The sequence below is a fragment of the Mustela putorius genome, unplaced genomic scaffold (genome assembly GCF_011764305.1).
Source record: "Mustela putorius furo isolate JIRA1106 unplaced genomic scaffold, ASM1176430v1.1 tig00000873_pilon_pilon_pilon, whole genome shotgun sequence".
Taxonomy (NCBI): Eukaryota; Metazoa; Chordata; class Mammalia; order Carnivora; family Mustelidae; genus Mustela; species Mustela putorius.
In genome coordinates, this window is record NW_025421504.1 from 955,156 (window position 1) to 979,767 (window position 24,612).

The window sequence follows — 24,612 nt, forward strand, 5'->3', positions numbered from 1 at the left end:
CTGCCACTGGGCCAGGAACGTCACTGTGGGCAGGGCCTACAGGTGGAGACCAGTCAGGAGCTCGGTCCGCGGGATACGGCGGCCCCTGAAGTGCGGGGGCCTCTCCGCCCCACAGCACCCACCTCGCTTTAGCTCGGACACCCACCCGGTGTCTGCAGCCAGGACACACAGAGGGGCAGAAGTCCCCTGGGGAGGACAACAGCCACCCCGCCCACCACGGGGATCAGAGGGCCCCTGCAGCACCCCCAGGGGCAGCCTGACCCACACCTGAGCAGGGCATGGGCTGGAGGACAAGCCTACCCTCCCGGGCTTAGCATACTGGCTCCTTCCTGCGCCCCTTCTCATGCTGTGTCCGTGTCCCCCCCCAGCTCAGGGAGTCTCAGGGCTTCAAAGTGCTGGGAGCGTGTGGAGGAGATCAGACCTGAAGGGAAAGCTGGCAGGAACACACACCCCACAGCCACTGAGAAGTGCCTCGGCTCGGGGGCGCAGGGGTCACCAGCCTGCCCTCCCCAAGTGCCCCCAGTCCCTCTGGTCCCAGTGCCCTGAGCTAGGGCGGCCCTGCCTGCACGCAGCCCGGCCTGGGCCTTTCTGGCACTTGGTAACTCCCGGTGTCAATTAGGTATAGTGGCTCAGTGGGGACGCCGGTGCCTCTGTTCCCAAGCACGAGAACTCAGCACACAACACCACCCAGACCAGAGGCAGGACCAGTGGGCCTAGGGGACAGTGGGGACCTTTCCTGGAAAAAGGACCACAAGAGGGTCTCGAGAGCAGCTCACGCCTTTATTTCCGCTCAGGGTGGGGAGGGGTCCTGCGGCTGGCACACAGGGCACGTCCAGGCTGGTGGCGCTCACCTCTTGCTGGCTGCAATTCGAGAACCAGGATGACCGGCGGGTCCCCAGGAGATTGCCCCTCCCTCCCTGCAGTGCCCCTGCTACGCTACCTGGCAGCTTCAGCCACTTGGGGACCTTCCCCAGATCCCTCCTGACTGGCTGGACCGCTCCGGGGCTGGGTTCAGAGAGGCCCACTGCCCCTGCCTCGGCCGCTGGCTCTGACTCGAGGGGCGCAGGGTCAGGGGCTGGCATCGGGGATGGCGTTCCAGCAGCCCTGGACATGCACCTGCGGGCAAAAGGCCGGGGTATAGGATGGCTGGCGTGCCAGGGCAGGGCCTCTCCGCTCCCCACTGCGGGCGCTCACCTGGCCACCAGCATGTCGGCTGCAGATGGGGAGACTGTGTGTTCCAACAGCCGAGGCTCCAGGAAGAGGCCTGCAGGACACGGAGCCCACCCTCCGGTCATAGAGACGCCCTCCCCACCGCTGCTCTGGGAGGGGAGGGGATGGGGCCCAGGCAGGTGTCTGTCCTGGGAATAGGGGATCAGGCACAGGTCTCCCTCCCAGACTCTGAAGGAAATCCCCTACTCTGGGGCATATGATGCGCCAGGACACTGGGCCCAGGGCTGGCCAGCCACGGTGGGCAAAGAGAAGGACCCCCACCCACCGGTTGGTTCCTCCGCTCCGAAGTGCACGAGGGCCGCAGGGAAGAGATCTGCCTGTGGGGAGAATGGGAGGCAGCTCAGGGCACCGGGTGGGGCCGCGGGGAAGCAGAAAGGCCACAGGGGATGGACAGGGTGGGCTGCACCACTCTTGTGGTGGCCTCTAGGGCCATGTGTGAAGCTTGGGGCATTCACCGGGCCCGGCGCTCCACGGAGGGTCACAGCCCCAGCCAGGTGCCCCCAGCTAGAGCTGCCTGCCCCCGTGACAGCCAGGCCAGCCGGGAGACCACAGGGGTCCCTCCGGGGACTGGCCCCGAGCACCACCAACAGAAAGCTTTTGGAACAGGTGCGCGCTGCCTTCCGACGAGCTCCTCTCCTGCCTGCCTGGTTCCTGGGGGACCAGGGCCTGGAAGCCCCCACCCACACACTGCAGAGGAGACGGAGGGGGCGGAGCGATGTGGGTGGGGGTGTGGATCCAAAAACAGAGCACAGGGGGCTGCGGCTGCGGCCAGACGGGCTGCCTCAGGCTCAGGGCAAGTGCCCAGACCTGCAGACGGCAGGGACCCTTGGCTGTCCCAGGCCTGGGGAGTAGGGGTGCTCCTGGAGCCAAGGGGCTTTAGAGTCCTGGGCAGGCAGGTGCTGCCCTGGTCAGCTAGCTCTCAGAGTTCGCTACCCAAGGCCCCAGAAGCCCACAGAGGAGTTCCCTGACCGCACTCCGGGCTGCGACCCGGTAGGAAGAGCTGGGGCCAGGCAGCGAGCAGCCCCGTCCACAGGGAACGCGCGGCTGCTGCGGGGGAGCCCGCGGCCCGTACCATCGGGGGCCTGGGCACGGCCTCTCCTGAGTCTCCTTCCCTGGAGGTAGTGGTGCCCAGTTCCTGCTCAGGGCGGGTCAAGGATGATGTGCCCAGGACCCGGCAGGGGCTAAACTCAAGGCTGCAGGCAGGGGGCCCCAGAGGCCACCACTCGCGTCTGTACCTGAGGGGGCTGGGGCTGCAAACCCTAACGCTGGCCAGAGGACCCTTGTCCTCCCCCTCAGTGGAAGGGGCAGCCACCGGGTGAGTCCTTCCCCTCTGCTCTCTTAGAGAAGCTTCAAGGCCAAGCCTAGCCAAGGCCAAGCCGTGTTAAGTCCCACTTAACACGGGACCGAAGCCGAGGGTGAGCCGGGCCAGGAAACCCCATAGCCCGTTCTGACACCGGATCAAAGCCTTGTTCAGAGGCACTGCTGCCACCAGGGCCCTGGAGGCACCAGAAGCCAGGGAGCAGGAGGGGAGCATGGGGACCGAGTGCCCAGCCCTCAGCTGACCCTCCGGGTACCGCGGCCATTCTCAGTGAGTACGAGAACGTTGCATCTGGCAGCGGAGCCTGCGGCTGTAGGGCTTCAAGCCTCAAAGGACCCCCCTCACCAGCCAGGAGTCCTCCAGGACCCCTGGGGTACCTTCTCCTGACCGCAGCCTCCCACCAGAACGACCCCACTCGCTCGCTGACACCTTTGGGATTCCCACCCAACAAGGGGTGATCACACAGCATGGGAGACCACCATGACCGTCAGGAGGGAGGCCCTACCCTCCCGTTCAGGCCGAGGTGGTCTGCACAGGTCACGGCCGTCTTCAGGACCTGCTATGGCTGACCCTGGACCCCACATGAGGTGAGGGCAGGGGGTCTGAGGGGCTCAGGACAACACCAGCACTGGAGGCAGACCGGACGGGTCCCGGGGGCTCCCGTGCCTGCCAGCGGCACCCCCACCTCCTCCCACACCCCTGTCTGCAGCCCCACCTTCCCCAGAACTCCCTCTCCCGGCCCAGTGGCCAAAAGGGGCAGCTGGGCCCCCGTGCCTCACACCTACCCCAGGCTGTCACTCTCTCGAGCTCAGGACCGGCCCCCCGGCAGCCTCCCTCCCGGGCAGCCAGCAGCCAGAGCACAGCCCTGCCAGCGACATGAAAGCGGCGGCTTCCGCGCCCACGCCCGCTCAGCCGCACAAGGGAGGAAGGCTTCCTTCCCCGAGCCCTGCCAGCTCTCTGATCGCAGGCAGGCGGGACGCCACCCCGCGCGGAGGCCCCGGCCGCTCCAGGCGGAGCTGACAGATGAAAGGAGACAGCCGCTGGTCGCTGGGGGCAGAGTGTCACCAGGAATCAGGCTGCCGGGGCAGGAGGACAGGCGGCACCCCAGGGCTCCTCGTCAGGGCGGGACTGGGCACCAGTCCCCCTCCGTCCCACAGCATCTCCTCAGTGCAATGTTTATCAACAGGCCGGCCAGCGAGGGAGGGAGGCAGGCGGCGGGGCGGGGCGGAGGAAGAGGCCCCGCGCCTTGGGGGCTCCTGGGGGCTGAGAAAGGGGAACTGGGGGAGTGGGGGGCAGCGCCCTGCTCCCGCCCCCTGGACGCCCTCCCTTGGTGAGCTTCCAGCCTCTGCCGGGTCTTGCCCCAAGTCCCCCACAAAGGTGGCAGCCCCAGGCAAGAGGCAGACCCCCCTGCCCCAGCTCAGACCTCGGCAGGGCCCGCCAGCCACTTAACAAGGCCCTGCCTCTGGTACTAATTAAAATATCTGAGAAGACTTTGAAGGGAAACCATTAGGCCGGAGGGCTGGGGAGGCCCCAGGCGACCCTCCCAGGAGCAAAGGGACAGGACATTCTGCCTGATTCTGGAAGGCAGCCCCCAGGGGAGCACACAGAAGCACCTCATCTCACCTTCAGGGGCTCTGGGGGCCACAGGGAGGGTTGGGCAGAAGCAGACTTTGGTGGGGAGGGCGCAGCGCGCATTCCCCGCAGAGGCCTGGGGCGCAGGGGAGAGGTGAGGCAGGGAAGCAGGCGGGGCAGCAGTCCCTGCAGCCTGGGGCCAAACCGGCCTGACAACCGCCACCCCAAGGTCCTGCAGGCGGCCAGCCACCTGCAGGGGAGGCGTCCGATCCAGCCCTTGGGGGGCCCCGTCGCCCAGACTCCAGGCCAGGGAGACCCCAGCTCAGGAAGGCTGGCAGCCGGCCAGGCAGGCCCCTCCCCGCCGGGGCAGGAAGCTAGGAGGCAGGAAAGCGCCCGCCCCCGCGCCGGAAGTGCTCTGTGCCCCCGCACACCCCACCCACCCCCCTGCCCCATCACCCGGCTACGAGGCGTGATTATCCTCTGGGGCCGAGGCTCGCCCTCCAGAGCCAGGCCAGCGGCACCTGCACCCCCAGCCCCCGCAGCCCACCCAGGGCCGGTACCTGGAAGAGGGTCAGCGTGGGGTCATCCAGGACGGTCTTTGGAGGAGTGATGACTGCAGAGAGAGAGCTGTCTGGGCCACGAAGCCCTGCCCCCGCCCCCTGCCCACACTCCCCAGGGACGCGGCTGAGGGGAGAGGGAGGCCCAGAGCCCACGGCCTCAGCTGGGTTATTTCCAAGGGGCCCCTCACCTCACAGCCCTCTGCCCACCTCTCCGCTGCAGCAAAATCCCTGGCAGGGGGCTCGGTGGTCTGGGACCAAGGAACCCCGGCCCCACACAGTTCCCCGCACAGACGGGCGGCCTGACTCCTCCCTCCCCGGATGCCCTTGGAGGGAGAAGCTTCCAGAAGCCCGGGAGAAGGGGGCGGGGTTGGAGGCAAAGGGTGCAGGGATTCGGAGGTGAGGCAAAGGCCAAGCCCCCGGGACCTGTCCTCAGATGCCGCTGGGGCTCCCACGGCTGGGACCAGCCCACTCCCGCCGCGTTGCTTCTAGGGAACGAGCTGCTTTGAGCCCCAGCTGGGAGGGGCCAGGGGTCACTGGCACCCAGACCCTCCCGGCTGCATGCAGGAGGACCGGGGAACTCACACAGGTAGAAGGGCAGCTCGGGGTCCCCCAGGTGGCTCCTCACAAAGGCCCGTAGATCTCCCACTGGAGGAGAGAGCGCAGGGTAAGCCGACAGCTCCACAGGAAGACACGGGCCACCTCAAGCCCACCCCAGGGCCGGCCCCCTCCCAGGACGGGACCAGCCGGGCCCCACGCCACACAGACCCCCACGACCCTACGGGCGTGGGAGGCCCGGCAGCTCGCCGTCTCCGCCTCAGGTGTGCCATGACCCCGCTCCCACCCTCAAGCCAGACCGAGGCTCCGGGGCTGGAACCCCAAGCTCACCCCTTCCGTAGTCCTCCGAGACGCCCAGCCTGGCCAGGCCCCGGCCCCACTGGGGTCTCCTCCCCTGCCCACGATCCAATCCTGAACTCTGCCCTGGGGGGGCCCTTGCAGTCTGGGGCAGACTTCACCGAACCCCTCACTCAGGCCTTGCTGTGTGCCCTCCGGGCAGCAGCCCCAAGCTGGGGGTTCCTGCTGCTGGGGGTGCCGGACCCACCCGTCCTCTGGGTACTCACGTCTCACCCGCACCCTAAACAGGCTGACGCAGGGGGCACCCCAGCCGTGCCCACCCCCCCACACGCTCTGCAAGCTCACGGCCCGTCCCACAGACAAGCAGCGAAGCCAGAAACACCCATGACCCCCGACGGCCCGGCACCCGCAGCCCCGTGGTCGGGAAGAGAAGGCCGCTGGAGCCGCTCACCTGTCTCGCTGGGGCGGAAGAAGCCTTGCAGGATGTAGCGGTCAGGAAACAGGACCCTCAGGACCACCTGGACCGCAAGGATGCCCCACGTCAGCAGGTACAGCCGAAGCCCAGTCCGTGGCCCCCTCAGGCCCACGACGGCCAGGTCCCCCAAACCCAGCCAGAAGACGCCGGGGCTGGGGCAGGCAGGAGGGCCGGCCACTTGGCCCAGGCCACCGCGGGCCTGCTCCTGGCCTGCCCGCCCCTGCCTGCCGACACGAGGGGCTGGTCGAGCACCACCGTGCGTGTTTGTAAAGACACATCAACGCCTGTTTCCGTCGTACGACGAGGCAGTGGTCATAACGCACGGTCGTGCAGGCCTCATGGGAAGTGTGGGGGACCCCAGCCGAGGGCGCAGGGACGGGGCCCACATTCCCGCAGGACACACGCCCAGACGCTCCCCCTTCTCCATGCCTTAGGGTAGCGCTCCAGCTTCTCCCTCCTCTGGGCCTCCCTGAAAGCCTTGGTCACCAAGGGTGCTTCTTCCAGACGCTTCCTGCAGGGGGAGGGGGCGGGAGCGTGAAGGTCTGGGGTCTCCAGGGCCAACCCGAGCAGAGGCCCCACACACCCACCCGGGCTCTGTGGGCCGCCCAGCCACATACGGACAGATGAGACGGGGCCGCGCGGCCTGTCTAGAACCCCTGACCCTCAGACGTGCTACTGAGGACGTGGGAGCAAGGCATCGACAGAGATGCCGATGGCACACCCACCGCTCGCTCCTGAGCTGGGCCAAGCGTCTCCTCACGTCGTCCACAGTCACTTCGAAGAACTCGTCTGGCAGCTCTGCAGGCCAGGCCTGCAGCAGCTCCTCCAGGTCGGGGTGGCACACCACGGGGTCCCGGTCCACGGGCTGGCGGGCAGAGGGCTCAGCTGACACAGGGCCCCTGGGCCTCACGGCTGGAGCAGCCACACAGACCCCTGAGCCAAGCCCGTACCTCACTGGCCACCCCGGTCAGTCCGAGGCCAGGGCCAGAGGGCCAGGACTGCACACCCTCCTTCCCTGCCTCCTGCTCAGCCCCACAGACACAGAGACCCTCACCTGCCAGCAGGGCGTGGGCCCCTGGACTTGGCACAGCCAGGCCCAGCCGGCCAGGTCCCCCTGCTACTAGGGGGCTCCGGGAGTGGACTGAGGGACCAGCCTCCCCCAGCAGCTCTTGTGCTCACTCCCTGTCTCCACTAAGAGGCCAAGGGAGCTTCCTGTTACCAGGGTCCCCCAAATAGAGACAAACTCAGGGAGCAGCACACTGCTGGAGGCCACACTGGGGCTCCCCAGTAGGGCAGGGGAAGCACTAGTCCCCAGATTAGAGCTTTGGCAGAAACCTGCCCCACAGCTGAGCTGCCCCCAGTCCACCCTCTGACCACCCTGAGGACACAGAAAGGGACGCATCACTCCTAACTAGCAGTAACGATGAGGGATGAGAGAAATCGTGAGGCAGGACTTACTTGGCCCAAGGGGCCGCCGGGGGGTAACCGCCACCATGAGTCCCATGACCACAGGGCAGGACACCTCTAGAGGCCACAGGGCCGGGCCTGACCAGGGCGCGAAGTTCCAGCCCAGGAGGCCACCTTCTGCCCTCTGCTCTGTACCCGGCTGTGGGCACGGCAGGCTCTGGGAGCCCCAGTCCCCAGCCGACCCTCCCTCTAACCATCCCCACAGCCGACGGGCTGCCCTGTAGCCCGGGCTCACCACCCTCGGGACTGACACACCTGCCGGGGTCTCCAGTGCTATCCCCCAGCCACACCCGAGGCCTTGACCGTCTACCCCAGCAGGCCTGAGGTCCCTGCGGTCCGGCCAGTGCCCGGCAGTCCCAGCCCTCCCCCTGTGAAGGGAGCTAGGTTCTCACCAGGAAGCCCTCTGACCCGGAGGCATGGGGCAGAGCAGCTGCAAAGGGCTGGCCGCAGCTCCGGCCACAGGGCCCGTAGGTGGCTGGCTGAGGCCCCCGGGGGCTGCCCGCGCGCGGCCACAAGGATCCTGCGCTGCCGCGGGCAGTCTACACCAGAGCCTTTTGTAACAAGATGCCAGGCGCCAGGCTGCCCCCCACAGCCACGGCGCCTGCATTCCAGAAGGGCCAAGAGCTGGCCTGGGCGCCTGGGGCGGGCTGCTGGGGGGAGCGAGGGCAGGACGCGGATGCGCCCAGGCTGGGAGCCGGAGCCGCGCGTTCACTCAAGCACGAAGCCTGCAGGCTAACGCCCGGCTCGAGGGCCACCCTGTCACAGTCTCCCGCTGGGAGGACCCACCGCAGGCGCACGAGTCGCCCTGAGAACCCAGCCGTCTGGTGGCGTGCGATCCGTGGCCCGGAAGGGAGTCTGTGTGCTCGGACCTGGCCGGTGAAGCCAGTCCCAGGGAGCCCGGCCCACTGGTTCTCGTGGTCCTCCTGGGCACTCCAGGGCCTGACCTCGGGTGGCCAGGACCGCGGGCTACCGGCAGTGCTGGTGACCCCAAGGCCCATGGCCCGCTCCCCAGGCTACTTCCAGAAGGGGAAGAGCCACCAGCAACTGGCTCCGTGCTGCTCAGGAGCCATGGACTCTTCGTCACAAAAAAAATGGACAAAATTCTTCTGGGTTTTAGATCTACTTTTGGTTCCTTCTCTCGTCCTGCTGCTCACTCTGCTCCAGAAACCTGTCTGTCACACAGAAGCTGGGAGCCGGGCCCCACGCAGGAACCAGAGGGCTGGGAAAGAGCCACCAGCAGAGCCCAGGGCCAGACCTCCCGACATCCTGGCCCCAGGCAGGCCCTGTCCCACGGGGGGAACAGACCGAAGCCCACAGCTGGGCTGCTAGGAAGGACCATCCAACTGCTCAGTGATGGAGAGAGAGGCCAGGCAGCTTCAGACACCTCTGCCTGGCCATCCCCTGGAGAGCATTTCCCCGGTGGAGAAGAGGGGCTGGGCTGGCAACAGGGGGAGCCAGGAAGGCTGGGGCCCGGCAGCAGCTAGGCTGAGCCCTGGTCCTGCTCCCGCCCGAGGCTCTGCCAGAAAACCACCCTCCTCCGCGGTTCCTGCTCCCGCCATGCCCAGTCCGAGCAGTCACTCCGCAAGGCCCCTGTCTTGGGCAGGTTCGGGGAGAGGTTTGTGTATGGAGAACAAAGCTCTAGGAGACACCCTTGGGGAAAGAGAGCGCATGTGGTGGCCGCCGTGAGGGAAAGTCATGGTGGAGCGCAGGATGGAGGGACAGAGGCTGAGCAGGACATCAACGACCTTAATGCTGCCTACAAAGGGAGCGACACTGGCCAGAGCCCAGGAGGCACATGAGAGGGGCAGGAGCACGCTTTGCGGGGGACAATGGCCCAACACTGGACAGACACTGGACAGACACACAGCCCATTCAGAGATGGGGACACAGTGACCAACCGCCGGCCTGGCTGGCCTGCGGAATGTGCCCTGCTTCGCCAGGAGGCGACGCCGGAGGGAAACCGCAGGGGGCGGCCATGGGGCTTTGCCTACCCTTGGCCCCACGGCGCGGGCAAAGGTAAGGCCCGGCCCGGGGTGGAGAGCCGGCAGGGCCGGGCAGGCTGGGTGCCGGGCTGACACCCTCGGCAGCGCCGAGCGGCCCCGGGCACCCCAGGCCCCTTCTGCCGGAAGCGGCCTGGCGGCTGCTGAGACTCATTTTCTTGACAGTAATTTTCCGGGACGTGATGACACACAGAGAAAAAAATGTAAAAGGGACTTGGGGGTGACCTCAACCTCCGACTTTCCAACGTTCCCGCGAGGGCTCCTGCTGGCCTCCCCCAGCCCAGCCCGGGCCGTCCTCTGACAATGGTCTCTGGTCAAAGGGAATGTGAAGCGTTTCCCCTTGAGGCTTGGAGCCTAAATGAATCCGGACGCGAGGGCCGCAGGCCAAACCTCCGGAGTTACTCACCGAGCCGGCGCCCTGCGTCCTCCGCGGGGCTGAGCCAGAGGGCGAGGCCAGGCCGCACCGGCGACTACCGGGAACGCCGGGCAGAGCAAACAGGAGGACGGGGCAGCCGCGCACCCGCCGAGGCCCCCACACGCCCGTGCGTGACCAGACCACCGCGCCTGCAGGGGAGCCTTGGGAGTCCCCAAAGGACTGACACGAGTGAACGCAGCTGTGGCGTGGGTCTCCGGGTGAAGACACGCGGCGCGACGTCAGCCAGCCACAGACGGGAGAACACCCACGTGGCGGAGCAGGGCTGGGCGGCCCACAGGTCCCATCAGGGTGGGGGCCCAAAGACAGAGCCCTCGGGCCCCGCCCAGCCCTGCCCAGGCGTCCAGGGCACCTCTCCCCGAAATCCGGCCGTGGCAGAGACGGCTGGAGGGCACCTTTCGGGCCATGACCCATCTGCCCTCGGCCTCCGCAGCATCCAGACTACCTGGGTCCCTGGGGACGGCTAGAAACAGCGCATAGGACAAGGACACGCTAAACCCTGCCCCAGACCCACACACAGGGGACGGCAGGGTGTGCTCACAGGAGGGCGCCAGAGGGGCCTCAGGGCGAGAGGAAGCGGGCAGCAGGGGCACGGATCACGGTCACTGGCCCCCGGGGCCGGCCGGGCTCCTCCCTCCCTCACGTGCTCTAAACCTGCCCACAAGCCCGGCCGCAGGAGTGGCCAGAGACCAGGCTGACACCTGCCTGCAGGCAGGGCTCCGAGAAAGTCCCAGGCCCATCTCTGAGGGGCAGACCAAGCCCGGCAGGGTGAGGGGCAGGCTGGGGAGACTGCCGTCAGACGCCTGCCCTGCCCGGGGCATCAGGGCCTTTGATCAGAGACCCCCATACCGGCTGGGGGGCTGGGGAGGGGGCCCAGCGGCGCACAGGGCTGCGGGGCGGCCTCCCGGGCAGCAGAAGGACTTCAAAGGACAGGCCAGGGCCGCCGGGCAGCCCCCGCCTCTCCCCGCACCCCTGACGGCCAGTAAAACTACCTTCTAATAATTAACGCTTTGACATCAAAGGCAAGAGCCGCCTGGGTCTGTAAACCATCCCAGTTCTCAGCCGAGGACCTGCCTATATTTTATCCTGTCTCTTCTGACTCTTTATTTAAATCCAAAACCACACACAGGCAAAACATTAATGGGAAACTCGGAAACTCCTTTTGATTACCAAAGTGTACCTTTGAAGTTCCCCCAAAAGTTCCGTTTTGTTCCCTTCTTCTCCCCCGGGGGGGGCTGCAAAGGGACACAAAGCAGACACCATGTGGCCGGCCAGCCCTCCGGGTGTGGGGCTGTTAGTGACAGGAGGCACGAGGCAGGCGGGCGGGGGGCGCTCCACAACCCACCAGCTGCTGGGACGTCCAGATCAAAGGCACATGCTGCTGGTGGCCAGGAAGCCCCTCCCTGGGACCTCTCCCACCGGGGGCTGCGGGTTCAGAGCCCAGGGACGCCCAGGGATCCCAGGCCCAGACAGCAACCACCTACGGGAGAGCGCAGCCCAGAGCCCCCCGGATGTCCACAGGACCCTCTGCAGCTTCCCAAGGGATCCGCAGAGCCGTGGCCCGGCCGGGCCAGCGACCACCAGCCACATGCCCTGTGTCTTCGGGGTGGAAGAAGGGCCGGCCAGCCCTGACCCCAAGGTCCAGCCCCCAAACAAAGGGGTCCCCAGGAAGAGCTAGCCCGGACGGAGTCAGACCCCAACCACACAGGTCTTTCAGCCACTGATTCCGGGCCAGGTCACAAAGGGCGTGAGAGCAGGGACTGTGGATGAGTCCCTCACAGCCCCACCACTGTCTCCCCAGGGCGGACCATCACGACACTCGGGACTGGCTCGCTCCCCCAGCCCGTCCACTCAGCCCACCAAGGGGGTCTGGCGAGGGAGCAGGAAAGGCCCTCTGAAAGGACGTGGGCTCTGTCCCACGGCCAGGCCTTCCCTACCCAGCACCCCCTAAGGTCCCTGGGCCCCAGACCCTCCAGCCTCCCCAGATGTGCAACCTGGAAGCCAGAAGGACCCCAGGAGAGACAGGACGCCAGCGGGTGTGTCTCCGCACTGAGAACAGGCTGCTGCACTCATGAACGGAGCTCAGCTGAAACATCAGCTCTGACCCCCAGAGAAGCTGCTCCCGGAGAGACGGCACCCAAACGGGATGGCTCCTTGGGAGGCGGAACGGCGCACAGCGGGCAGTCTACCCAAAACCTCAGCAGCTGCGTGAACTGCAGGCCTGCCCGGCACGCCCACTGGCTCCCAGCAGGACACAGCCCACCGGACGCAGGGACGCAGGCTCACGAACACAGACAGCATGCGACAAGCGATGCCGGCACCACTTGCAAGTCCGAAGCCAGTCAACAGGCCGGCCCGGGCACATGGGGGGCCCACGGCGGCTCCGGGACACCGCCTGGGACAGGAGTGTTCAGAGCCCGCGCTGATGCCCTAGGCCGCCCCCCCGGCGTGACCACGCTTGCGGGGACACCCCCATCACAGGCCCACCTACAATGCGGCCTCTACAAGATCCGGGCTGAACAATCAGTTCCCAGAGAAGACACGTGCCCATCGCCCTGCCGCACCCGCAGGCTAACGGTCGGAAGGAGCCCAGCACCCAGCCTCCTTCTTACCGGCTCGGCCTCTGGCCGGGGCTCCTGGCCAGGCCTCGACTTCTTCGGCTTGGAGGGGCCTCCGGGGCTGGAGAAGGACTTGGGCAGTTTGGCTGAAGGCGACATCAGAGGGCGAGCCGAGCCGGAGGGGCCCCCCAGTCGCTGCCCCCCGCCTGAGAAAGGAACAAAGGGGGCGGGAGCGGGTTCCTTGGAGATCTGCTTGGCTGGAGCGTCCACACGGCCGGCCCCTGGGATGTCGGCTTCATCCTGATGGCTCACGTCCCCCCGGCTGAGCCCCGCTGAATCCAGCGGGGGCAGAGGGCTGCCGGCAGCCTGGCCAGCCGACAGCGAGGCGGTAGGGCTTCCTGGGGCTTTGCTCCGTGAAAGGCCAGCAGAGCTGCATCGCCTCATGGCAAACCTGAGGGTGCAGACCGAGAGCAAGTGAACCGCCACACGGAGCGCCCCCCTGCCTGGGTCTCCTGGCCCCGCATGTGATCCTCTGGCCCCCCGCAGGTGCTGCCAGCCCCCGCCCCCCAAGCCAGCTGCTGCCGCACAGGCCCCCGGGGAATGGGCAGCCTTCGGGCCAGGGTCCCAGGTCAAGGGGCCAGGGCCACAGTCGGCGGGGAGGTGCCCATTCTCTCTGCCCCTCTTCCTGTTTGCCACTCGACGGGCTCTGAGGCCCCCACCTGATGATGGCGCTGCCCCCTGTGAGGCCAAGGGACTTGAGCGTCGTGGCCTTCAAGGAGGCTCTGCCGGCCACCTGTGAGGGGGGAACAGGACACACGGCTGAGCCTCACGGACAGCATCCCCCCACCTGGCCGCCCAGGCCAAAGGCACCTCCCGCTGGCTCCCTCCGCCTACTCGGTCGCCACTGACCCCACAGGGGCCCCCAGCCAGCCCCTGGGGGACACCAGCTCCCAGCAGGCTTAGGTCCTGCTTCCTGCAGCCTGACCAGCCCCCGAGCGTTTGCTGGCCGGTCAGCAGCTGCCTCCCCCACCTCACCCCAGCCGTGGCCCGGGCAGGCACGGCTCAGGCCCGAGTCAGCCACATGTGGACTGCTGGCCACCTCTGCGGGCTGATCCAACCATGAGGGCCTCCATCCAGGCCGAGGTGCCCGAGGTCCAGCGCCCGTCTCCTCTGGGGGAAGATGTGTCCCCCTTGGACCCCCCCAGACAGCCCTGGTACCCCTGCCCCTTGTAGCCCGTGCTGGGGAACCTTGAGTGGGGATGAGCAGGGGAGCAGGTCCCATCCACACCAGGGCCCCTCGGGGACAGCGGCCACCCAGGGCCAGGGAAGGGTGTTTGCCAGGGTCAAAACAAAAAGCCCCTGTGAGCCAGGGGACCCAGAGCCAGGAGGGTCCCCCATCACAGGCGGGCGGGGACAGGCTACACCCGCACCGTGCTGCACTCAGTTTTGAAAAAGATCAAAACAAGGAGCAGAGCAAATATTTATTAAAATGAAACCACTTTTGTGACTCTCAGGCTCTGAGAGACGCTGGGAAAACAAACAGGGCGTCGGGGAGGTTTGGGGAGCGGCCCGGGCGGCCCGCGGTCAGCGCCAACGGAGCCGGCACTGTGCTTTTTTCCATGAAACACATCACGCTTTCAGAGCCTGTCTCCCCGGCCGCTGCTTTGAAGGCGGGTCTGAGAGAGTGAATTTTCCAGATTGGAAAGCAGGGCCGGGCCGTGTGGTGACTTGGGGGCGGGCCCTGGGGCCAGGCCGGGCAGGCAGGCCGGGCTGCACACCTACCTCATCCCTCATGTACACACAGACCGGGCTGGCCTCGCTCGGCGGCTCCAGGCACTCCCTGCGGGGGGAGCAGAGGAAAGCTCACAGGCCAGCCGTGGGAGCCCCCCACCCCGGAGCACCCCCGGGCAGCCCAGCAGGACACTGCGGCTAGGTCCACTCTGGCCCCCTCAAGGCCACCAGGAGGAGATAGCTAGCCGCTGGTGGGGAGCCTCCTGCCCGAAGGCCCTGGGGGTGTTTCCCAGCTCCCGGCTCAGAAGAGACCAGCCACCTGCCAGACACATCTGGGCTCACGGTCCACCGTGTGGAAGTGGGGGTGGGGCTCATGGTCCACCGCGGGGGGTCAACTATGAGAAAGAAGCCTGGAGCTCGGGCTTCTATCGGAAGCCATGCCCCAAGAGCGCTGCTGACCCCTGAAGGGCCGGGAGCAGCTCGGGGCAGGCACCCATCAAGTGGACTCCAGGGAGAGTGTCCAGGTCCCCGAGGCCACAAGCACGTGACCCCAGGTCCCGGCCAGGGGCAGAGAGCACTGGTCTTCGAGCCGCATGTGGGCATGTCGGCCCGCAGCTAGTACCCAGGGCAGGAGGAGCCGTGATGCAGGAGGGCAGTGATGCCCCCCAGCGTCAGACCCTCACGCCCAGGGGTCTGAGCAGCATAAGGCAGAGGGCTCCCTACAGCTGCCAAAACCCGTGTCACCGAGAAGCCGTCAAAGCAGAGACTGGGGCGGGCACGGGTGTCAGTGTGGCCGTGCACACGCCCCAGCCACCATCACGCACAGGCTGGGCACCAGGGCAACGCGGGGGCAGATGGACCAGAAATGCCACGAGCGCTCCACGCGCTCCACCCAGACGGCAGCGGGCCTCCTCCCCTCGTAAGCGGGACCCCCAGACAAAAGGGAAGAGCCCCCCAGAGGGGCAGCTGGACAGACAGGCGTGCAGGTGTACACACATGTGTGCATGCACACACACGCACACACCTGCTCCCAGACACGCCTGTGCAACACTGGACCCCAACTCCTGCGGTGTGGCCCCACGCTGACCGTGAGGTTCCCGGGTGCAGGCCGCCTGAGGCCTGGCTTTGGCCCTTCAACTGCTGGTGCCAGAGCAAGAGGACGTTCCCGTCTGGGTTTCCTATCATGTTGCTCCAACTCAGGCCCCGTAAACGCCAGTTCAAGACCACACGTGGGGTGCCCCATCTGGTCCCCCTCCTCCAAGCAGGGCCCACCGGAGTGGGAGGCCGGGGAGTGACAGCAGGCCACGCAGCGAGGCCCCAGCAGGGCCCGGAGCTCAACACGCAGACATGCCTGGACCAGAAGACCAGCAGCTGAGCTATAGACCAGAAGCAACAGGACCCCCGGCTGCCCACGGACACTCTGCACATACCCTGGCCCCGAGACCTGGAATCCAATCCCTGGCCCGACTCTACGTGGTGCTTCTTCTCTTTCTCCTGTTTGCTTCCAGGGTGTTTGAGGGCTGCCCAGAGCCAGCTACTGGGACCCGCGAGGGAGGGGCGGCCCTGCTCCCACTCCCGCCCAGCCAGCCCTGCTGCCTCCCACCAACCCCCCAGGGAAGGTGGGGGCCCTCGGCTAACAGCCCCCCATGGAGCTCACCCCATGCTCTGCTCAAACCCCTGCCTACAATGTAGCTGCCCCCAGACAAGGCTGCTGGCATGTACCAGAGCAAAGCAGGGGGCCTGGCCACGGGAAGGGCGACCTTGCAGGCACAACGCGGCCAGGGGTGCCCACCAAGACCCCAGGCCTCAGGAAAACAGAGGACCCCAAAAGGGGACAGAGGAAAAGTGAAGGGACCTCAGCCGACGGAGATGTGCCCAGCCAGCAAGGTCCTGGGCAGACAGGAAGGAAGGGGGTTCTGGAGCCATCTGGACGCAGGGAGCTGGGCTCAGGGAGCTGGGCTCAGGGAGCTGGACTCAGGGAGCTGGGCTCAGGGAGCTGGACGCGGGGAGCTGGGCGGACACACGCCGGCCATGCCAACACCCAGCCCACCCGAGGGAGCCCTCTCTGCACTCACAGAACCTCTGGCCCGGCACACTTTCTCCAAGTCCAGCTCCGGCACCTGATGTCCCCACAAATCACAAACGGAGGGGGGGGTGGGGGGGTGGAGCCCAGGAAAGGCCTGCCTGCCTCTGTGCCCTCGAGGCCCCTGGACATCAAAGCCAGCCTGTCTTTGATGTGCGGCTCCCCCAGAGGGATCGGGTTCCTTGCGTGGGGATCTGAGGGCAGGGCTGTAAACAAGCCAGGGGAGGGGCAGCCGCAATGGCTTCCAGACCTTCCCGGCCAATGAGCAGAGCTCTCCCTCCAATACAGCAGACAGGGATGGTCCAGAGCTTTGGCCCAGCGCTCCCTGCAACAGAGACCCCAGCAAAGCCCCGAGACTCTCCGGAGGGGGCTGGGCCAGGAGCCTGCTGAAGGTGAACCCGGTGACCAACTTGCTCCCGTGCCCAAGGCCCAGGCAGAGCCGCAGGCAACCCGAGGCCGGGCCTGGTGCGGGGGACCTCCGTGGGTGCCTGCCTCCCCTCGTCAGATGCTGCCCCAGACCCGCAGGATGGCGCCAGCTCCATCCAAGGCCAGCAAACCCGCTCCTCTGGTTGGGCCAGAGCCCAGCGGGCACGGCTGGGCAGGGCAGACATGCTGTTGCCATTGGCTTCATGGACGTTCTTCGCTCACCACGAAGGGGCTGGCACCACGGGCAGGAGACGCCCGTCCACCCAGAGCCGGCTCCCAGCAGGGCACTGTGCTGGGGCGCAAGCCAGGTATCCGGAGACACTACTTCCCTCACCTCCTTGGGCCTGACCAAGCCAGGCAGGTACAAACATGGGTGTTGCCAACACAAACCCAGTGCCACCGCGTTCCCCACGTCAGCACAAAAGGGACAAAACCCAACCTAAACAACAGGGCCGGGTTTCAGACACAGCGGCCACTAGAAGGCCCAACTCGGGCCACGTCCCAAGGGGCCAGGCAATGCGTACCCCAACACAAAGATGAGGTCAGGGCCGGAAGGAGCCACGGGGTCCCTCCTCCAGGGTGGATGGGGCAGGGGTGGTTTCAAGAGGGAAATTTCCTTTCCTTCCCAAAGAAGGATGGGGGCGGTGGCCAAGAACTCTGACCCCTCCTCAGTGTGACCCCGGGCTGGTCCCCAAGCTCACAGCAGCCCCCCTGCAGTCCACTGTGCCCCGGGGTCACACAACACTGAGGGAACCACGCACACAGCCTGCCCTTCCCAGGGACATTCAAAGCCGTTTGCTCCCAGTGCGACAGCCGGCACTGAGAGCACAGGCTCAGCCACAAAGCCCGGCGGGGAGCAGCAGCAGCCCGGGAGTCGCAGGCCTGGAGCCCCTCTTCCTGGGGCTCTCCCTTCCGCAGAGAGCTGAGAAGTCAGGAGGACTGGCCAGTCCGTTCGGAGGCGGCACCGTGTGCGGCGGCCCCCAGTCCCATGTGGGCGCGGAGCACGTCTACGGCTACAGCCCACGGGGAGACCAGTCCAAGAGTGAGACACGCCAGATTTCAAAGCCCTCCGTCCGGCAGAGAATGAAAAATACCTTATTCTCCTGTGGATCACATGTTCAAAGCCCAACGATCCGGACACACAGGGTCAAGTCCTTCAAAGTCCTAAGATTAACTGCACCTGTTCTCACTGTTCTTTTGATGTGGCTGCCCGAAAACGCAAAATCACCTCCGTGGCCCACACGTGTGGCACAGGTGGCATGTCCAGTGGCCAGTTAGCTGATCCAGATGCTGGTGGGCAGGGCAGGGCCACCGTGCAGAAGAGCTGCCCCCCTGGCCAGCAGTGGCCCCCAGAAGCTGTGCTCCCTCCGCCAGCGTCCTGGCAAGCAGGGCACACCACTGCCCTGGGACACGGACCTCTGCCCGAGAGCCCCGACGAGGGGACCCAACCCCCTTGCTTATCCCCCTCTCGCAGACCTGGAATTCCCAGAGTCGCCAGCCTCCACCGGAGTCCACGTGTGTTGACCCCTACGAGGGTCTGTCGGGGGGCCACGCACGGGTCCACGTCCAGTGTCCCTGCCTGGCGGGCCGCCCCCGCGTGGCTCCAGTGTGCATCACCAGCTAATTGGGCACGGGGCCGGGACGCGGGGATGACGCTGCCACCTGTCCCCCTCACGTGAACCCCGCTCTGTGGTTAGTGAACGCCAGCTCCCGAGAGGTGCACAGAACCTCAGAGACCAGGCTCAGCGCGGGGCCTCTGCCGGCCTCGCCTTCCGCCCCTAGAAGCTGGTCAGCGGGGACCTGGGGGCCCGGTCAGGCAGCTGGACGGTCTGCTCCTGCTCTCCGCGGGGCTGGTGGCACACGGCGGGCGCACATCGCCGCCGTGGACAGGCACTGGGAGCGCGATGCAGAGGACACAGGCTGCTCTGGACGCCATGAAGGACAGCCACGCGGCGCAGGTTAGTGGATGCCCCGCTGCCAACTCCAACCGCCCAGCTCCTCCCGGGGTGAGCCCCCACCTCCCCAGAGCCGGCCCCACCCCACTCAGCTCCCTAAACCCCAGCAGCAGCTCCCCCTCCCGAGACCGGACTACCGTTTCCTCCTCTGTTTCTGTCCCCAGCTGGCCAGGCACCAAGTCCTGCGCGTTGCCACAGGGGACACTGATTCCTTTAGGATTTCGGTTTCCAGGGGCGCCTGGGGGGCTCAGTGGGTTGAGCGTCTGCCTTCAGCTCAGGTCATGATCCTGGAGTCCCGAGATCGGGTCCCGCACCAGGCTCCCTGCTCAGCGGGGAAGCTCCTTCTCCCTCTGACCTTCCCCATCATGCTCTCTCTCGCTCAAATAAATAAATAAAATCTTAAACAGAAATATTTCCGTTTCCAGTACGGCTCGTTTTGTTCTCCTCCTGGTGGACCCCGCCTGCCGTTGAGTGGTGCGGTCTCAGCGGCGTCCTCAAACCGCGCACAAGGGGCGAACGGGTGACCTTTCAGGCCCGGAAACGGCTTTGTCCATGCTCACGCTCACAGTACCTCGACGGACAGCTAGTTCTAGAACACACGCTTTCCTTCAGGCCTGGAAGGCACTGATCAGCCAGCTTCTCGGCGCCGCGGCCCTCCTGCAGGCCTGCCCCGTGTCTGAGCATGGAGAACGGGCCCTTCTGCCTCAGCTCCCGCAGCTCCACAGTGGGGGGGCGGGGGGGCGGACAGGCACAGCAGAGGGTCGAGCAGCCACAGGCCCGGGAGCGTGTGCCGAAGCTCACGGGTCTGAGTGCCCGCTGTCCTGCTCGCTTGCCTGTGGGAGCCGCTGGGGGAGGGGACACGCTCACGTCATCGCCCGTTCTTGAAACAGCACCTTCAGTGCAGAGGGCCCTGAGCACTGCCTCCAGGACCAGCAGCACAACGCAGGAGGGCAGCTAAGGCCCCTGCCTGCTCTGCCTCCTCGGCCACCCACCTTCGCCTCCTGCCTCCTGCCTAGCCATCGCCCACCACACCCTCGATGTGGCACAGCCACTGCCTGGGCTCTGAGTCGTAGCTTCGTGAAGTCCTTCAGTGTCGGTCTAGTCGCCTTTTAGGCAGAGGATGAATGACGCGCTCCGTTCCATCAACTCTTCTCCGTTTTGGCCGCGGGGCCCTTACGCCTGCAGTCCCCTTGGCCCAGAAAGCTCCTTCGCAGATCCTGGTGCTGCTGCTCCCGAACCCTCCCCGCCCAACCACCCAGGAAACACTGCCCTGTCGCCTCCCAGGGCGCCCTCCCCTCTCTGTGACATCTTCGGGTGGCTCTGTGCACCTGCCTATCCGCTCCGGAGCCCATCTCGGGGAGCTCGGTGAGGCAGCCCCGCCTGTGCTGAGTGGTCCTGACGAAAGAGGGACAGACAGACACAGCCACTGAGGGCAGGTACCCGTGGCCCCAGAGTCGAGCTCTGACCAGCACCTCCTCCCCCGGACGACCCATCCTCTTCTGAAGTGAGGGGACCAGAAGCCCAGCCTCGCCCAGCCAACAGGAATTCCGCCCAAGTCAGACAACAGGCAGCAGCAGCAGCACAGGGAGGCCATCACGGCCACCGATCGGCGAAGCGGGAGCGCCTGGGGAACACGCAGAGGCTGGCGGAGGGAAGGCGGCCCTGGCTGCCGGGCCCAGGCCCGGGGGAGCAGAAAGTAGCCACGGTCTAGGCCCGGCAGCGTCGGCGGCTGCATCACTAAAAGGACCGGCACATCAGAAATGGGAAGAGAAGCCCCAGTGGGACAGCTCAGGTTGGGGGAAGGGGGGGCAGGAATCGGCCGCAGGGACCCCAGGGGCCACGGTCAGACCAGCAGGCGCTGTCCTGTGGTGAGGCTCTGTCCCCAGGAGAGCCCTACCTGGAGGCCCCCTGTCCACAGACACGCCTCAGGGCCAGGCCCGTTCTCAGGACTGGACACACATTCACCCACCCCATCCTCACATCCCCGCGGGAGCCCCCCAGACGGCCGGCGACCGGCCCCGGGCCACACACAGAGCACCACACCCTCCCACGGCCCTTCCACTGCCGTGAGTGGACGAAGATCTCTGAGCCAAAATGAAATACCAAAAAGCAAAGCCCCAGCACTGACACATTCAAATACAGCATTTACACCGCTGACCGCTGATGAAAACTGACACGCCAAATGCCACTAAGATTCTCTCTTTAAACAGGACATGGTTCCACGATAAGGAAGTTTTATACCCAAACCCCTGGTCCACTGAGGAGCCCAGAGCCCCGTTCCCCTCACCGCTCACTGAGCCCCCCGTGACGACAGAAGCACAGCTCTGCCCTTCCAGGAGGACACAGACGGCACATGGTCATGACGGGAGGCCCAGCAAGAAAGATGAGCTGCGGGCTGCCGGCACCCGCTGGGGCAGCAAACGGACCGGCAGCCCCTTCATCTGAAACCAGTCCCCTCACCAGGACCACAGAGCCCAAGAGGCACGGCCTCAGGCCACAGCAAACCTCTGGGCTGTGGCTCTGGACCAGGCCCCTGGCCCGGCAGCACCCGCAGCACAGCGGGGCAGCGTCCGGAACCAGGTCACCAGCGCTCACCTGGTCTGTGCAAAATGGCTGAGCAGCTCCCAGAGCGTCTGGCCCGAGCAGAAAGTGTCTTGCAACCGAGAGCCGTCGTCCAGCTGCAGAGCGATGCGAACCTGAGGGGCGCGGGTGCAGGACACCCGTCAGGAAGGAAAGTGGTGGGTCCTGCCCCGGACCCGCGTCCGCGTCTCAGGGCACAGGGAAGAGAGCCCTGTCCCTCGGGGCTGCCGGGATCGCGTGGGCATGTGGGAAGCGGCCCCGAATGCTGCAAACAGACTCAGGGCCGGCCCTTCGCGCAGCAACAGATGAGGAGCGTGCACCCCCCCACCCCGATTCTCTCTGCGGACCAGCTCCGGTCATGACGGCTACCTCTGTAAGTGGGGACGTGGGTCTACCTCCCCTGTCCCTCTGCTGCGTGACAGGCACACCAGGGCACGTGTGCCCAGAGCCCGCGGGCGAGCGTGTGTCCAACACCCACCAGCACCACCCCCGGCCCCACTGTGGCCGTCTCCACCCATGATAACCATGGGGTCGTCCGCCTCCATCTCCACAACCTAAGAGTCACTGATCTGGTGGAGAGCCACAGGCCACAGTCAGACTCAGGCCACGGTCCGGGCGAGGCCTGGGAGGTCCAGGGTGAAGCCTGGGCCTCTGGGCCACCGTCCTCCCCAAACGAGGCTGCACGCAACATCCCACGGGACTCTGCAGGCTCCAGACAATTCCCCGAGCACAATCATCAGGCCGGCGAGTGCTGCTGAAAGACACAGCGCCAGCTAGCTCACCCAGGAGACAAAACCCGCACGAAGACTGAGAAGGCTCACTTCCCATCCACAGCTGACCCCGGACAGCGTGGGTCGTGGGGACACGCGCCTCACTGGCACACCGCCCTCCATTTACCCTAACACTCCTGTGACGGCGGCTTCCCGCAGCCCAAACAGCCTGAAGGAAAGAGCCAGAGGCAGCACCTGCCCCCTGAAAGCCGCCTACCGTGTTCTCGGGGCCCTCGCGGCTCCGGGAGACGGGCACCATCTCCAGCTTGGCATTGTTGGGTAGGTTGGCGAATCTCCACTGGAGAGAGAGGTCAAGCACATTCCTTTGAAACCTGCAAAACAGGCCATAGCTCGCGGGCTGCCTGACACAGCCCAGCGTTCACGTGGTGCTGGCACAGCCCCACTAGGAGCAGGGGCCCCCCGGAAGTGCCCCCCCGGCTGCAGGAACCGCAGTACGGCCTGCAAGCCAGTCGGGACACAGCGGGCCCCCGTCTGCAGCGGGTCTGCGAATGGAAAAAGAGTGCTGACTGACTCAGCTTTGAATGTACAAGGAAAAGAGCAAGAGAGAGAAACCAGAAAAGGGTCACCGTCTGGGGCAGACCAAGGGGCTGTCCACCCCCACCAGGCGTAAAGCAGCAACATGCCCAAGTCCAGGCTCAAAAAATAAAAATACACCCAGGGGTGACTAAAGGCGTGCACCTGGCTCTGCTCTGAGGCTCTCACCTGCCTCTGGCAGGTGGGGGGATGGGCGGGGGTACAGAAAGAGCACAAGCCTCGGTGACAGCATGGCAGGGGACTGCCAGTACGGAGCACAGCCCCGGGATTCTCAGTGCTAGCATGGGCGAGGCCCAGGAAAGCAAGCGCCCGCACGAAGGGCCACTCTCGTCCCTGACGTGAAGACAGCCACACCATCACGACATGCGACTAAGGCAAAAAGTTCTCGGGTGGAACTGAAACCCACACCTGACCAAAGCAGGCTTCTGGCCCTTCTGTAGTTTCAGACCACTTGGGAATCCGGTGGAAGCCCCCTCTCTAGAAAAACGCCCGCACACGGAGACCCATGGGTGTAGCTCCGCGGCCATGAGGCCACCTGACCCGCCCCCAACTTGCAGGGGTTTTCCTGTTTCTGCAAGACCACGTCCTCTTGCTCTCAGAGCCCCACCAGGAACTTATACAACCAAATGCACAAAAGCCCTCTGCGGAGACCCCTAGAAAAGACACATCCATATCCTAACCCCAGAACCGGGAATGGGACCTCACTTGAAAATAAGGGCGTGGCAGCTATAACTGAGTTAAGGATCTGGAGAGGAGGTCATCCTGGACTGGGGGGGCCCTAAATCCAATGACAAGTGTCCTTATAGGCGACAGAGGAAGGGAAGACACGCAACAGAGAGGGAGAAGGCCACGTGAGGAAGAGGCAGAGGCTGAGGGCAGCCACCAGCAGGTGGGAGAGGTGACGGAGGCTCCTCTCCTAGTCTTGCCAGCAGCGTGGCCCTGCCCATGCCTTGACTTTGGGCGTCTGTGAGAAAATGAACGCGTCGGCTTAAGACCCCAGGCGGGGCGCTGGACAGGGGTGGACGGACTTGGACCCCAGCAAACTCACTTCAGATCGTATTCGCTGGGGTTGAAGTCCTGTCGCCGGCATGTGTCCTCCAGAACCTAGGAGTCAGACCACAGGCCCGTGAGCCACCGTGTCCGGCCGGCCGCTGGGCTGGCAGCACACAGTCCCTCTCCGTGAACTAACGGGCTGTCCACTGGACACGCCCACACCCCTCCCCTGCAACCCCTGTTCACCGCGGGCCGGCACCGGGCCTGCCCCCCCCGGCACCGGGCCTGCGGGGCAGCCCCCACCACACTCCTCTCGCTACGCGGGGGGCCCCTTCGCCGGCTGCGCGTCACCGTCCTCCCCACGGGCCGCCGGCACACACGGCCCCCGCCCCCGGGCCCCGCGAGCACGCGGCTCAGGCCGCCGGCCCCCCACGCCGGGGGCTGCTCCCCGCCCGGCCTGCCCAGCGGGGCCCGGGCCGCTTCCTGCGGCGGCGCTTGCCCCGCACCAAGCGCACGAGTGACTCAGCAGGTCAGTTTCCAAGCGCCACGGCCGCACGCCCGGGGACACCGGGCCGGGGACACGGCTCGGGGCTCCGCCGCGGACTCCGCGGGGCGGAAGGAGGTGCCGCGCCCGGACTCCCGCCGGCCCGACCCCAGCCCCGCAGCGACCCGCAGAGCCCCTGAACCCCGAGCCCGACGCGGAAGGGGGCGGGCCCGTCGCGCCAGGAGGCCGCTCATTGGCCGCCTCGATCCCCGCCCCCTCAAGCCCCGCCCCGCGCCCCCCTCCCGACCCCAACCGCAGGCGCGGGCCCGGCGCCGCCCGCCCGCCCGCCGCTCTCCCGGCCGCAGCCACCGCCCGCCGCCGCCGGACCTGCAACAGCACGGTGCTCGGCGTCACCTTCACCGTGTGGCGCCGCCCGTTCGGGGCCAGCACCGACACCGCGGAGCCCCCTCCGCCTGCCGGGGCCGCCATCTTCCGCTCACGTGACCCGCCGCCGCCAGGCCGGCGTCAAACCACTTTCTCGCTAACAGCCGGGACGCACGGCCACGCGGT

The 24,612-nt window shown here is 66.4% G+C and overlaps 1 protein-coding gene across 3 annotated transcripts; it reads right to left on the reverse strand.

Annotated features, from left to right (window-relative positions):
- Positions 1-761: 761 nt before the first annotated feature.
- ASPSCR1 (ASPSCR1 tether for SLC2A4, UBX domain containing) lies at positions 762-24,612 on the reverse strand. Of its 3 annotated transcripts, none has more exons than XM_045085655.1 (16): positions 24,430-24,609; positions 23,614-23,669; positions 22,228-22,342; positions 21,256-21,356; positions 14,248-14,305; positions 13,185-13,258; positions 12,520-12,916; positions 6,733-6,872; positions 6,437-6,518; positions 5,984-6,050; positions 5,263-5,325; positions 4,681-4,733; positions 1,496-1,547; positions 1,195-1,264; positions 941-1,116; positions 762-861 (listed from the first exon to the last, which is right to left on the reverse strand). In XM_045085655.1, exons 1-16 carry the CDS (start codon positions 24,529-24,531, stop codon positions 848-850), a joined length of 1,620 nt encoding a protein of 539 aa, XP_044941590.1. In that variant the 5' UTR covers positions 24,532-24,609; the 3' UTR covers positions 762-847. The 3 variants fall into 3 exon arrangements, with proteins under 3 accessions (XP_044941590.1, XP_044941592.1, XP_044941591.1); XM_045085657.1 differs by lacking the exon at positions 24,430-24,609 and adding an exon at positions 24,065-24,279; XM_045085656.1 differs by lacking the exon at positions 1,195-1,264 and having other exon boundaries at positions 24,430-24,612.

Excerpts from the sequence above, each read along its gene's own strand:
- ASPSCR1 (XM_045085655.1), bottom strand. The coding sequence starts at position 24,531 with ATGGCGGCCCCGGCAGGCGGAGGGGGCTCCGCGGTGTCGGTGCTGGCC. Across the intron at positions 13,259-14,247 it reads GTGTGTACATGAGGGATGAG|GTGGCCGGCAGAGCCTCCTT; the intron begins GTAGGTGTGCAG and ends CCCCCCTCACAG. Across the intron at positions 12,917-13,184 it reads GGGGGCAGCGCCATCATCAG|GTTTGCCATGAGGCGATGCA; the intron begins GTGGGGGCCTCA and ends CTGCACCCTCAG.